General features: G+C 43.5%; 1 protein-coding gene across 1 annotated transcript in view; it reads right to left on the bottom strand.

Moving 5' to 3' along the window:
- KLB (klotho beta) overlaps positions 1–13,072 on the bottom strand; it is a 49,354-nt gene that overhangs the window by 6,548 nt on the left and 29,734 nt on the right. The window contains exons 2-3 of the mRNA XM_003927522.4: positions 11,129–11,639; positions 7,083–7,351 (exon numbers count right to left, since the gene is read on the bottom strand). Coding sequence (XP_003927571.2) covers positions 7,083–7,351; positions 11,129–11,639 — 780 coding nt within the window. The remainder of the gene's footprint in view (positions 1–7,082; positions 7,352–11,128; positions 11,640–13,072) is intronic.

Here is a 13,072-nt window from a genome sequence, read left to right as displayed (position 1 = left end):
GCATGCGCGGGCACACAGAGGCTCCTAGCATATGCGGTTTGCGAGGCCTGATCTTTTTCTGCTTCTCACTGACCAAAGAAGAGATAAACGAGGTATGTGCCCTTCATATGGACCTGGCTGCTCTGGCTGCTCTGGCTTTTCTGGTGATGTCAGAGCAAAGGCCTGCTGGAACAGCCTCTCTTCCAGCTTCCCCGCCCTGTTTTGTATTGTGTTGTTTTGTTTTTGAGACGGACTCTGTCGCCCACGCTGGAGTGCAGTGGTGCCATCTCTGCTCACTGCAACCTCTGCCTCCCGGGTTCAAGTGATTCTCCTGCTTCAGCCTTCCAAGCAGCTGAAATTACAGGCATTTGCCACTATGCCCCGCTAATATTTTTTTGTTTTTAGCAGAGATGGGGTTTCACCATGTTGGCCAGGCTGGAACTCCTGACCTCAAGTGATCCTCCCACCTTGACCTCCCAAAGTGCTGGCATAACAGGCGTGAGCCACCTTGCCAGGCCTCTTCCAGCCCTTGAAATCTCCCAGGGAGACCAGAAAACAGGAGGAGCCACACCCAGGCCCTGGCTTGGAAAACAAGTTGTTTGAGAAAACATTGGGAAGCCATTTTCCAGTTCATTTGACTTGAAACCCCAAGTTGTATGGTGGGGTTTGATGTGAGTCTGTTCAAATGCCTCAGGAAATTGGCTTGGTACCCTCAGTGAAAAGCAATTACAGAAGATAGATTCTAAACCCTGCCATAAATAAAAGACAAAGTTGAAATTCCCGTTGTAGAGATTTCACTGAGAAGACAAGGCTAGTTGACCCCAGGCGCAATTCCTAAAAGAGGCTGGTGAGATAGGGTAAGCAATGACTTCTTGCATTTGCTGAATGCAACTCTCTAATTTCTATTTGAAAAGTCCAAGTGATATCACATTTGCATCCATCATGTCTTCCCAACCCATGTGCCTGTGAGAACATAGCATTGATTCATCCAACTGAATGCTCACACATTTTCTATGCAAGGCATTTGGGTTATGGGTGGAAAGGACAGTAGAATACTCCCAGAAATCCCTAAGGTTGACACTTGGATCTGATAGTGTCTCATTCCCTGTCTCTCCACGAAGGAGAGAGCCCTGGAGGCTGGTTCTAGTTCTGCCCTTTTGAAACTCAGGCTTGGCAACTATATAGTGACGGAGTATTCTCACCCACCTCACAGGTGTGCTGTGAGGACTCAGAGACTCTGAGAAGGTGCTCTGGCAACTCTAATGCACTATACAAACACAATGTAGTCATGACTTGCATTTCATTCTCCCTAGTGGCAATAATTGCCTACTGGGCCCTTGAGTCTAAATTAAAACAAAGCCCTTGACTTAAAAACATTTCCACGGTGGCTCAAACCTGTAATCCCAGCACTTTGGGAGGCTGAGGCGGGTGGATCACAAGGTCAAGAGGTCGAGACCATTCTGGTCAACTTGGTGAAACCCCGTCTCTACTAAAAATACAAAACATGGAGAGATCCAAGATGGCTGATCACTAGCAGCTCGGGATTGTAGCTCCCAGAGAAAACGCAAAGAACGAGAGGACGCCACACCTTCACATGAATTCTTGTTGCTCACGCACCAGGAGATTCCCAGCGGAGGAGCCCCACGGGTCGCCAGCGCGACTCTTGTGACCGGCGAGGCGGTTTTGCCGGCGCCTCAGAGCGTCGGTTCTTGGTGCAGAGTCAGAAAAGCACCATCAATCTTAACGCCGCTGATTTAGTCGGCACAGCGGGTTGCTCAGATTTCGGCGCTGAGAATCAATAAGTTGGACGTCCACTCAGAAACCCAATTACAAAGACGGTAATTATAAAGACCACAGATGGATAAATCTACAACGAAGGGAAGAAAACAGTCAAAAAAGACTGAGAATACCCAAGATCAGAACGCCTCTTCCTCAGCAGGGGAACCCAGTTCCTCATCAGCAACGAAACAAGGCTTGATGGAGAACGAGTGTGTTCCAATTACAGAAGCAGGCTTCAAAACGTGGATAATAAGAAACTTCTGTGAATTAAAAGAACTTGTTCTAACACAATCCAAAGAAACTAAGAACTTTGAAAAAAGGTTTGACGAAATGTCAACAAGAATACAAAATTTAGAGAGGAAAATAAGTGAATTGATGGAGCTGAAAAACACAATACGAGAACTACGTGAAGTATGCACAAGTTTTAACAGCCGAATTGATCAAGCAGAAGAAAGGATATCAGAGGTCGAAGACCAACTCAATGAAATAAAACTAGAAGACAAGATTAGAGAAAAAAGGATAAAAAGGAACGAGCAAAGTCTCCAAGAAATATGGGACTATGTGAAAAGACCTAATCTACGCTTGATAGGTGTACCTGAATGTGACGAAGAGAATGAATCCAAGCTGGAAAATATGCTTCAGGATATTATTCAGGAAAATTTTCCCAACTTAGTAAGGCAGGATAATATTCAACTCCAGGTACTACAGAGAACACCACAAAGATATTCCTCAAGAAGAGCAACTCCAAGGCACATAATCGTCAGATTCACCAGGGTTGAAATGAAGGAGAAAATACTAAGGGCAGCCAGAGAGAAAGGTCAGGTTACCCACAAAGGGAAGCCTATCAGACTTACAGCAGATCTCTCAGCAGAAACCCTACAAGCCAGAAGAGAGTGGGGACCAATATTCAACATCCTTAAAGAAAAGAATTTTCAACCAAGAATTTCACATCCAGCCAAACTAAGCTTCATAAGTGAAGGAAAAATAAAGTTTTTTGTGAACAAGCAAGCACTCAGAGAATTCATCACCACCAGGCCTGCTTTACAAGAGCTTCTGAAAGAACCACTACACATAGAAAGGAACAAACAGTATCAGCCTTTCTAAAAAATACCAAAAAGTAATATAGCATTATTAATTCTAAATTTAAATTGACTAAATTCCCCAATTCAAAGACAGACAGGCAATCTGGACAAAAAACTAAAACTGTATGCTGCATCCAGACCCATCTCACATTCAAGGATACATAAAGACTCAAAACAAGGGATGGAGAGAGACTTACCAACCAACCAGAGAGCAAAAATAAATAAATAAAAAGCAGAAGTTACAATTTTTGCCTCTGATAAAATAGTATTTAAAGCAACAAAGATCAAAAGAAGCAAAGAAGGACATTATATAATGATAAAAGAATCAATGTAACAACAAGAAGAGTTAAAGGTCCTAAATATATACGCACCCAATACAGGAATACCCAGACATACAAGACTTATAAAGAGACTTAGACTCTCACACAATAATAGTGGGAGACTTCAACATTAATATTAGACAGATCAATGAGACAGAAAATTAACAACGATGTCCAGGACTTGAACTCAGATCTGGAACAAGTGGACGTAATTAACATTTATAGAGCTCTCCACTTTACACAAAATGTACACTCTTATCAGTACCACATCATATCAACTTAGAAGTTTAAACGAAATGTTGGTTGGCTCCTTGTTTGTTACTCTCTTCCCTCGTTTTCTTTCATGTCTCCGTTATTAAGGACAATTATAGGCATACCCATATTTAGACTGCATTCTAGCCCGGGCAACAAAGCAATACCCCCATCCTCTCTCCCTCTTCCTCTTCTTTATTCTTTTTCTTATTATTCTTTTTCTCTTTCCAAAAAAAAAAAATAAATGTCGTATATATAATATATACCATAGAATACTACCCAGCCTTAAAAAGGAACAAAACAATGTCATTCACAGCAATCTAGATAGATTTGGAGACCATTATTCTAAGTGAAATAACTCAGAGAAATGGAAAACTGAACATCATATGAAAGTGGGGGCTAAGCTACGAGGATGCAAAGGCGTAAGAATGATACAGTGAGTTTGAGAACATGAGGAAAAGGCTGGAAAGGGTTGAGGGAAAAAAGAAAAAAAAATACAAAACATTAGCTGGGCATGGTGGCGTGTGCCTGTAATCCCAGCTACTTGGGAGGCTGAGGCAGGAGAATTGCCTGAACCCAGGAGGCAGCGGAGGTTGCGGTGAGCCAAGATCGCGCCATTGCACTCCAGCCTGGGTAACGAGAGCGAAACTCCGTCTCAAACAAACAAACAAACAAACAAAAAAACAACATTTCCAAATTCAGGATTAATAAGGGAAAATAAAAGTTCTGTACTTGTTTTAAAGTTCATTTTTTCCCCTCATGATTGAATTTAAACACGCCGGGAAAAAACGGTAATTAACCTTTGGTAAATATTTTCCCTCTAATTGTTTTTTCATGTGTCATCTTTCATAGTTTAATTACAAAACCATATCGTTGCCCATTTGCCATCTGCCAACCAGTTATCTAGAACATTAAACGGAGAGAACATTGATCATGTGAGCATGAAGTTAAATCTGTGTATAATTTATTTGAGTAAAATCTTCCTAGCCTAGATGGCCAGTTTCAGTGTTTTGAAAACTCAGAACATCATGGTAGTGAAGGATGTTTATAAAAGGCAGTCTTGCTATGGGGCAAGGCAAAATCAAATAAAAATATGTCTTACGTTAAAAACGTTTAGAAAACATTAGTCTTAGCAAGTGTGTATTATTAATCTGCTAAGAGATAAATTTTCTAGTTAAAGATGATACGTCCCAATCCCAACCCCAGCTCCCAGAGCTTGTTTCTAAAATCCTATTCCCCCACAAAAAACCCTGTACTACTTGGAGAAATGGTTTTTCCAAGAGAAGAAACATGAAGCTGGCACATCTTTTGCCAGAAAATAAGGAAGCGCTTAAAAACTGAAAGGAAAATGTAGAAAAGACGGGCACAGCTTGAGGGGGTCCCATTGACTAAATATGAAACAATTTGAGCATCAAAAGGAACAATATCATCATGACAATAATGAATTATAAAACATCAAACTTAAAAGAATCCAGCTAATAAATGTAGAGGGAATAATCTGATTACTACAAAGTAATAGTTAAGGCAAGGTTCATGAATGAATGTTTACTTTAAACCATGAAGTGAAATGTTGAGGAATAGCATATTCACAGAGTGAGTCCCAAGTATCAACATCAGATTACTTTTTTTTTTTTTTTAGGTGAAGTCTTGCTCTGTCACCCAGGCTGGAGGGCAGATCTTGGCTCTAACTTCAACCTTCACCTCTGAGGTTCCACTTGTGCAACAAAAGCAAAACTCCATCTCAAAAAAAAAAAAAAAAAAAAATTTAAAATTAGCTGGTGTGGTGGCGCACGGCTATAATCCCAGCTACTTGAGAGGCTGAGGCAGGACAATCACTTGAACCCAGGAGGCAGAGGTTACAGTGAACTGAGATTGCACCATTGCAATCCAGCCTGGGCAATGGAATGAGACTCTGTCTCAAAAAAAAAAAAAAAAAAAAAAAAAAAAAGTCAATAGTGTGGTATTGTAAAGTTCTAAAGCATTGTAGTTGGAAGACAGACCTAGGTGACCTGGGCAAGTTATGTAACCTCCCTAAACTTCAGTTTCCTTGCCTGTAAGATGGGGGTTTTAAGATTAAGTAGGTTGGATACAGTGGCTTGCACCTGTAATCCCAGTACTTTGGGAGGCTGAGGCAGGATGTTTGTTTGAGCCCAGGAATTCCAGACCAGTCTGGGCAACACAGTGAGACTGTACAAAAAATCAAAAAATTAGCTGTGCATGGTGGGGTGAACCTGTAGTCCCAGGTGAAAGCTGAGGTGGGAGGATCACTTGAGGCCAGGAGGTTGAAGATACAGTGAGCTGTGATTGTGCTACAGCACTCCAGCCTGGGAGACAGCAAGATCCCGTCTCAAAAGAAAAAAAGAAAAAAAGAAAGAAAGAAAAAGATGAAGTATAGAGAAGGTGCATACATAGAGCAGTTAAATCACGGTGCATCTGGAAGCTTAATGACAGTATGTTAACAGTTCACCAGCACTTGTCATCTGAGCAAGTTGATAGGTTTTACTTTCCTCCCCTATAAAATGAAGAATTTGGAATGGGAGGTCTCTGAGGTCTCACCTGGCTCTAAAAGGTGATTTCCTGATTTTCAGGTAGTGTAGATAATAATAACAATGGCTAGGTGCAGTGGCTCACGCCTGTAATCACAATACTTTGGGAGGCCAAGGAGGATGGATCACAAGCTCAGGAGATCGAGACCATCCTGGCTAACATGGTGAAACCCTGTCTCTACTAAAACACAAAAAATTAGCCGGGCATGGTGGAAGGCTCTTGTAGTCCCAGCTACTCAGGAGGCTGAGGCAGGGGAATGGCTTGAACCCAGGAGGAGAGATTGTAGTGAGCCAAGATTGCATCACTGCATTCCAGCCTGGCAACAGTACGAGTCTCCATCTTAAAAAAAAAAAAAAAAAAAAGTAATAACTAAAAGGTGATGTCATTTATTCACCTGGTTCTAAAAGATGAGCACCTGGCATGTGCCCAGCACTTCTCTAGTGAGGCATATAGCAGATGTCAAAGCTCCAGACATCTCTGCTCTCATGAGGCTCGGATTCTAGTTGGGGAAGACAGGTGTTAAATATGAAAAATATGGAAATCACGTATTATGTTAGGTGGTGGCAAGTACACTGTAGAAAAGCAGGAAAGGAGGATGAGAAGTGATAGGAGGGTGATTTCTGGAGTGGAGGGAAGCCTTATGGAGAAGGTGACTTTTGGGGAAACAGCTGAAGGCAGTGAGGAATGAGACATGCGGGGAGGCGCCATTGGGATATGTCTCCATAAGGCAAATTACCCAACTCTCTGAAACAGCAAGAATCAATTAAACAAGGCTTTTGGCAAAACAAAAATCTAAAAACAAATTTCCTATCATGTTGACGTTACTATTATAACAAAAACCTCACACAGAAATGACAGTAAGTTCCCACTAGACTGTATGCTTCTTGAGGGCAGCCTCTTGACCTGTCCATCTCCATCATCAACTATGAGCTCTGGCCCATGAAAGGCTCTCAGCATTTATTTCCTTCTTTGTCTCACTTCTCTTTTCCCAGCTCTCCTTCATAACCTCCAAACAATTGTGGTGTTTGATATTGTCACAGCTATCTCTTAGCTGTCATTGAGTAAATGAAATAGTGTGTGCTGTTTGCCCCAGTTTACGGTTAATTTGGAAGTAACCACCTACCTTAAGAACAGATTCAGTGACACCCCAGGAGAAGTCACAGGGAAACTGACCCTGCACATCTGGTGTGGATTCTTTTAAAGAAAAACCATTTTCTCGTACGATCTGTTTGTAGTAATGTGCTGAAGACTTAGGTTTCCGCTCTTTCTGTTTACTATTAAAATCCACATAAAATAATCCTCGGCGGATGTTGTAAGTATCCTGCCATTCAAAGCCATCCAGGAGAGACCAGGCAGTATAACCAAACACTTGTATTTTGTCTAACCTTATGGCTGCACAGAAAAAAAAAAGGAGAGATGTTCAGAAGCCGAAACATTTTTTCATGTTCATGTTTACAATTCTAGTTCATGTTTACAATTTCACTAATGTGCCAGAGGGCAGCATATTGTAAAACCAACCTTTTCCCTAATTTTCAGGTCTGCTGTATTAAATAGAAAATTCATGTTTATATTTCAAATATTGCAATTATTTTCATCCAGACCGGTATCCCGATTCCCCCCACTCCCAATTGAAACAAGTGAATGTCACCGTTAAAGGATCACATTTTAAATATTCCTGGCTGGGTGTGGTGGCTCATGCATGTAATCCAGCACTTTGGGAGGATGAGGCAGGAGGATCACAAGGTCAGGAGTTCGAGACCAGCCTGGCCAACATAATGAAACCCTGTCACTACTAAAAATACAAAAATTAGCTCAGCGTGGTGGCGGGCGCCTGTATTCCCAGCTACTTGGGAGGCCGAGGCAGGAGAATCGCTTGAACCTGAGAGGCAGAGGTTGCAGTGAGCTGAGACCATGACACTGCATTCTGGCCTGGGCTACAGAGCGAGACTCTGTCTCAAAAAAACAAACAAACAAAAATTCCTGAAACTTGGTGTGCAAATCTGTGTCAGAGGGCACGGCAATTTCCAGAGCTCTTTGGGACAAATGCAGATGTCTGCCCGTGACCAAGAGTTTCTTATTTCAAGTTTGAGTTGTTCTTGTTTGTGCATAAGCTACCCGTTCTAGGAAACTATACTTCATGGAGTTAAAAAAATCTGCTTTTAGAATGAACGTAAGTGAATATAGACATAAGGAGGTAAAAGAAGAAAAGTGATGTAAGAGAATGGGAACTGGCTGGGCTGAGCTTACCCTACTGTGCTCCAGGGAGCATGCTATTGGGCAAGTTTCTTGGCCTCAGTTTCCTCATTTGTAAACAGAAAAGATTGAAAAATAGAATCTCTAAGGACTTTTCTAGGTTTAAAACTGATTCAATAACTTGTAGGAATTGTGTAAAAATGAAATACGAAAATCAACAGGCTGGGCACAGTGGCTCACGCCTGTAATCCCAGCACTTTGGGAGGCTGAGGCAGGTGGATCACCTGAAGTTAGGATTTCGAGACCAGCCTGGCCAACATAGTGAAACCCCGTTTCTACTAAAAATACAAAAATTAGCTGGCGATGGTGGTGGGCATCTGTAATCCCAGCTACTTTGGGAGGCTGAGACAGGAGAATCACTTGAACCCAGGAGGCAGAGTTTGGAGTGAGCTGAGATCACACTATTGCACTCCAGCCTGGGCAACAAGAATGAAACTCCATCTCAAAAAAAAGGAAAAAAGAAAAGAAAATCAACAGCAGCAGTTCAAACAACTACCCAAATTAACCATGAATCCTTTTTTCTTTCTTAAAGGATTTCACTTCTCTCATAGAAATACCTCCTCATGGGCCGGGCGCGGTGGCTCGAGCCTGTAATCCCAGCGCTTTGGGAGGCCGAGGCGGGTGGATCACAAGGTCGAGAGATCAAGACCAACCTGGTCAACATGGTGAAACCCCGTCTCCACAAAAAATACAAAAAATTAGCTGGGCATGGTGGCGCGTGCCTGTAATCCCAGCTACCCAGGAGGCTGAGGCAGGAGAATTGCCTGAACCCAGGAGGCAGAGGTTGCGGTGAGCTGAGATCGCGCCATTGCACTCCAGCCTGGGTGACAAGAGCAAAACTCCGTCTCAAAAAAAAAAAAAAAGAAAGAAAGAAATACCTCCTCATCTCCACATTTTTGAGATTTCATCACTGACATTTTTTCCCTAAAATGAGGAAATTCCAGATCAAGAGTTTCCAAGAAGATAAATACGTTCAACAGGCTCTGGTTCTTGTCCATAGCTGTTGCAGGGTCCTCAGGAGAGGTAGAATGGTAACACCGGGGAAATGGACACCCCTCCTGCCCACGTGCATGGCATTTGACCCAGACCCCGTAGGCAGAGCCCTCGGCCTTGGACCCCATGTGCATGGCCTGTAGCTGGGCATGGCTTGGTTCGATGCTGCTCCTTCCTGCAACTTAGGGCAGCAGGGGCTTGCTCTCCCTCAGGACCCTCCCTGAAGGCTCTCTCCAGGAGCACCGGGATTTTCCCCCTGTTTTGTGACTTCTAAAGAGAGCAACAGAATTTTAGAAAGATCCACAGAGAATTTCTTTATATGAGAGTGAAACAGAGCCCAACTCCAGGGAACAGAACCATCATAACCTGAGCTTGTCTTCTGCTCCGTTGTTTCTATCAGCCACCTGTAGATGTCACTACTTGAGTAATAGAAAAGGAGAGAGAGGCTAGGTGGGGGCCAGAAGTCTCAGGGAGCAACAGAAACAACTCATTTTGTCTTCAGACGTTTTCATTATATGGTCATGTAATACAGTATAAAGATCACCATTTCAAGAAAAACTTTCAACATCTTCGAATAAAGTACTACTGTTAGGAAACTTTAAGCAAATCTCTTTTAATATGTGGTGTCCTTTGTAAATAATGAAACAGTATCTTCCTGCCAATTAAGGATGTAGCTCTAGTCTGAAAGGATTCTGTTCTCAAATTTTATTTAAAAAAGGACATGGGAATAACGTTAAAAAGTGCTCTCTGGCCGGGCGCGGTGGATCAAGCCTGTAATCCCAGCACTTTGGGAGGCTGAGGCGGGTGGATCACGAGGTCGAGAGATCGAGACCATACATGGTGAAACCCCGTCTCTACTAAAAAAAATACAAAAAATTAGCTGGGCATGGTGGCACATGCCTGTAATCCCAGCTACTCAGGAGGCTGAGGCAGGAGAATTGCTTGAATCCAGGAGGCGGAGGTTGCGGTGAGCCGAGATCGCGCCATTGCACTCCAGCCTGGGTAACAAGAGCGAAACTCCGTCTCAAAAAAAAAAAAAAAAAAAAAAGTGTTCTCAACATTGGATAATACAATGGCTGGGCACAGTGGCTCACGCCTGTAATCCCAGTATTTTGGGAGGCCGAGGCGTGTGGATCACCTGAGGTCAGGAGTTCGAGGCCAGCCTGGCCAACGTGGTGAAACCCTGTCTCTACTGAAAATACAAAACTTAGTTGGGCATGACGGCAGGCACCTATAATCCCAACTACTTGGTAGGCTGAGGCAGGAGAATCGCTTAAACCCGCGAGGCAGAGGTTGCAGTGAGCTGAGATCGTGCTGTTGTGCTCCAGCCTGGGCCATAGAGTGAGACTTTGTCTCAAGAGAGAGAGAAAAAAAGGACAATACAAAAGCCCAGGCTGGGCATGGCGGCTCACGCCTGCAATCCCAGGATTTTGGTAGACTGAGGTGGGCAGATCACTTGAGGTCTGGAGTTCGAGTCCAGCCTGGCCAACATGGTGAAACCCCCGTCTCTACTAAAAATACAAAAATTAGCAGGGCATGGTGGTAGACACCTGTAATCCCAGCCACTCGGGAAGCTGAGGCAGGAGAATCACTTGAATTCAGGAGACAGAGGTTGCAGTGAGCCAAGATGGTGCCACTGCACTCCAGCCTGGGCGACAAAGTCAGATTCCATTAAAAAAAAAAGAAAAGGCCCAGGGCCAGGCCTGGTGGCTCACGCCTGTAATTCTATCACTTTGGGAGGCCGAGGTGGGTGGATCACCTGAGGTCAGGAGTTCAAGACCAGCTTGGCCATCAGGGCGAAACCCCATTTTATTAAAAAAAAAAAAAAAAAGCCCAACAATAATAGTTACATATTCAAAGGTGACTTTAAATATCCTGTAAGTTTTCAGAATTTTAAAAAAATTAAGCAAATCTACAACCAACCTTGAAGCACCTGGCTGAGGAAATTCTTCATCATGTAGATGGCTGTGGTGTCTTCTGTTTTCACATGACTGTCCGTGAACCAGCCATTCTCAGCAATCAAGATTCGAGGGTTGTCGTATTCCAGTTTAATCCAGTTCAGCGCTTCTCTTAAATTGAGTGAAATATTTTGCCCCATTTTATCCATGGTGTTTAGGGGCTTGAAGTTGTTGGGTCCAAAAGAAAAGGCAAAGAAATCAGCTGTGCCTCTCACCTCATTCTTCTCTGCTTCAGAGAAAAGGGGTAGAACGGAGAGCAACCGCTTTTTCATCCCCTCCGGATAGTCACCGTCCCCATGGATAGGGTTGGCAAACCATCCAAGCACAGAAACCATGGATTGTTGACATTTGGATATATCCGTCACGTTTTCCGACCGGTGTGGCTCTATCCAATGAGATCCCAGTGTGATGGATAACCAGCCGTTCTGATATGGGCGGAAATGTGTGTTGTAGTTATGCCAAACTTTTGAATGAGCCTAAAAGAAGAAAATAATATTGATCTTTATCGTCCTCACTTACAAGGGCTGTAACATGGCTGGTAAATGGTCTTTTCATGAATAAAATTAATGCAGCACATAGAGTGATTCAGATGAAAGCTGCCAGGGAGGCCCTGATGACCTCAAAGTCTGTTCTCTATGCCCCTAGTGCTTCCAACTTAAAATTTCTGCTATAGGAGAGCTGGAGGCTGGCAGGAAGCCTAGTCTGGGTCTTACTTCTACTCTGCCTGGTTCCCTTTCCAGGCCTTCTTGGGGTAGGATGTAGGGTTTCCTCCTCTACATAAGAAGACACAGAGAAGTGATTTTTTATTTTTTTGAGGTGAAGTTTTGCTCTTGTTGCCCAGGCTGGAGTGCAATGGTGAGATCTCGGCTCACTGCAACCTCTGCTTTCCGGATCCAAGGGATTCTCCTGGCTTAGCCTCCCAAATAGGTAGGATTACAGGAGCCCACCACCACACCTGGCTAATTTTTGTATTTTTAGTAGAGACGGGGTTTTGCCATGTTGCCAGGCTGATCTTGAACTCCTGACCTCAATGATTCACCTGTCTCTGTCTCCCAGAGTGCTGGGATTACAGGCGTGAGGCACTGAGCCTGGTCTAATTTTTGTATTTTTAGTAGAGACGGTGTTTCACCATATTGGTCAGGCTGGTCTGGAACTCCTGACCTCCAGTGATCTACCCTCCTCGGCCTCCCAGAGTGCTGGGATTATAGGCATGAACCACCATGCCCAGAGCAGTGATCTTTCACCATTTTACAGAATCTCCCTTTGGTTCTAATTCAGAAGTCCAGGATAGCACAGGCTCTGAATCCTATAAATGAGTAATAATAGAGCCCACCTCCTAGGGATGTTGTGAGGATTGAGTGAATTAACATACGTAAACAGCTTTAGAATCATGCCTGGCATAGAGTAAGCTCTATATAAGCCTTAGCTATTGTTATGATTATTAAAGGGTGGTCGGCACCACTCACAGCAGAAGACCAATGGAAAGAGTGTGAGCTTTGGGGTCAGCACACCTAGGCTTGAAATTTATGTACTTACCGTGTAACCTTAGGAAAGTCACTAAACCTTTCTGAAACCTCTTAGTATTCTCAGTTGTAGAACGAGGTTAGTAACAGCAATACCCACCAGGCATGGTGGCTCACGCTTGTAATCCCAGCACTTTGGGAGGCCGAGGCTGGTGGATCACCTGAGGTCGGGAGTTTGAGACTAGTCTGGACAACATGGTGAAACTCTGTCTCTACTAAAAATACAAAAATTAGCTGGGCATGGTGGCAGGCACCTGTAATCCCAGCTACTTGGGAGGCTAAGGCAGGAGAACTGCTGGAGGTTGCAATGAGCAGAGATCTTGTCATTGCTCTCCAGCCTGGGTGACAAGAGCGAAACTCTGTTTAAAAAAAAAAAAAAAAATCTT

Source organism: Saimiri boliviensis, chromosome 3 (genome assembly GCF_048565385.1).
Source record: "Saimiri boliviensis isolate mSaiBol1 chromosome 3, mSaiBol1.pri, whole genome shotgun sequence".
Classification (NCBI taxonomy): Eukaryota; Metazoa; Chordata; class Mammalia; order Primates; family Cebidae; genus Saimiri; species Saimiri boliviensis.
Note: the sequence above shows the minus strand (reverse complement) of the source record. Positions and strands in the feature narration are given on the sequence as shown.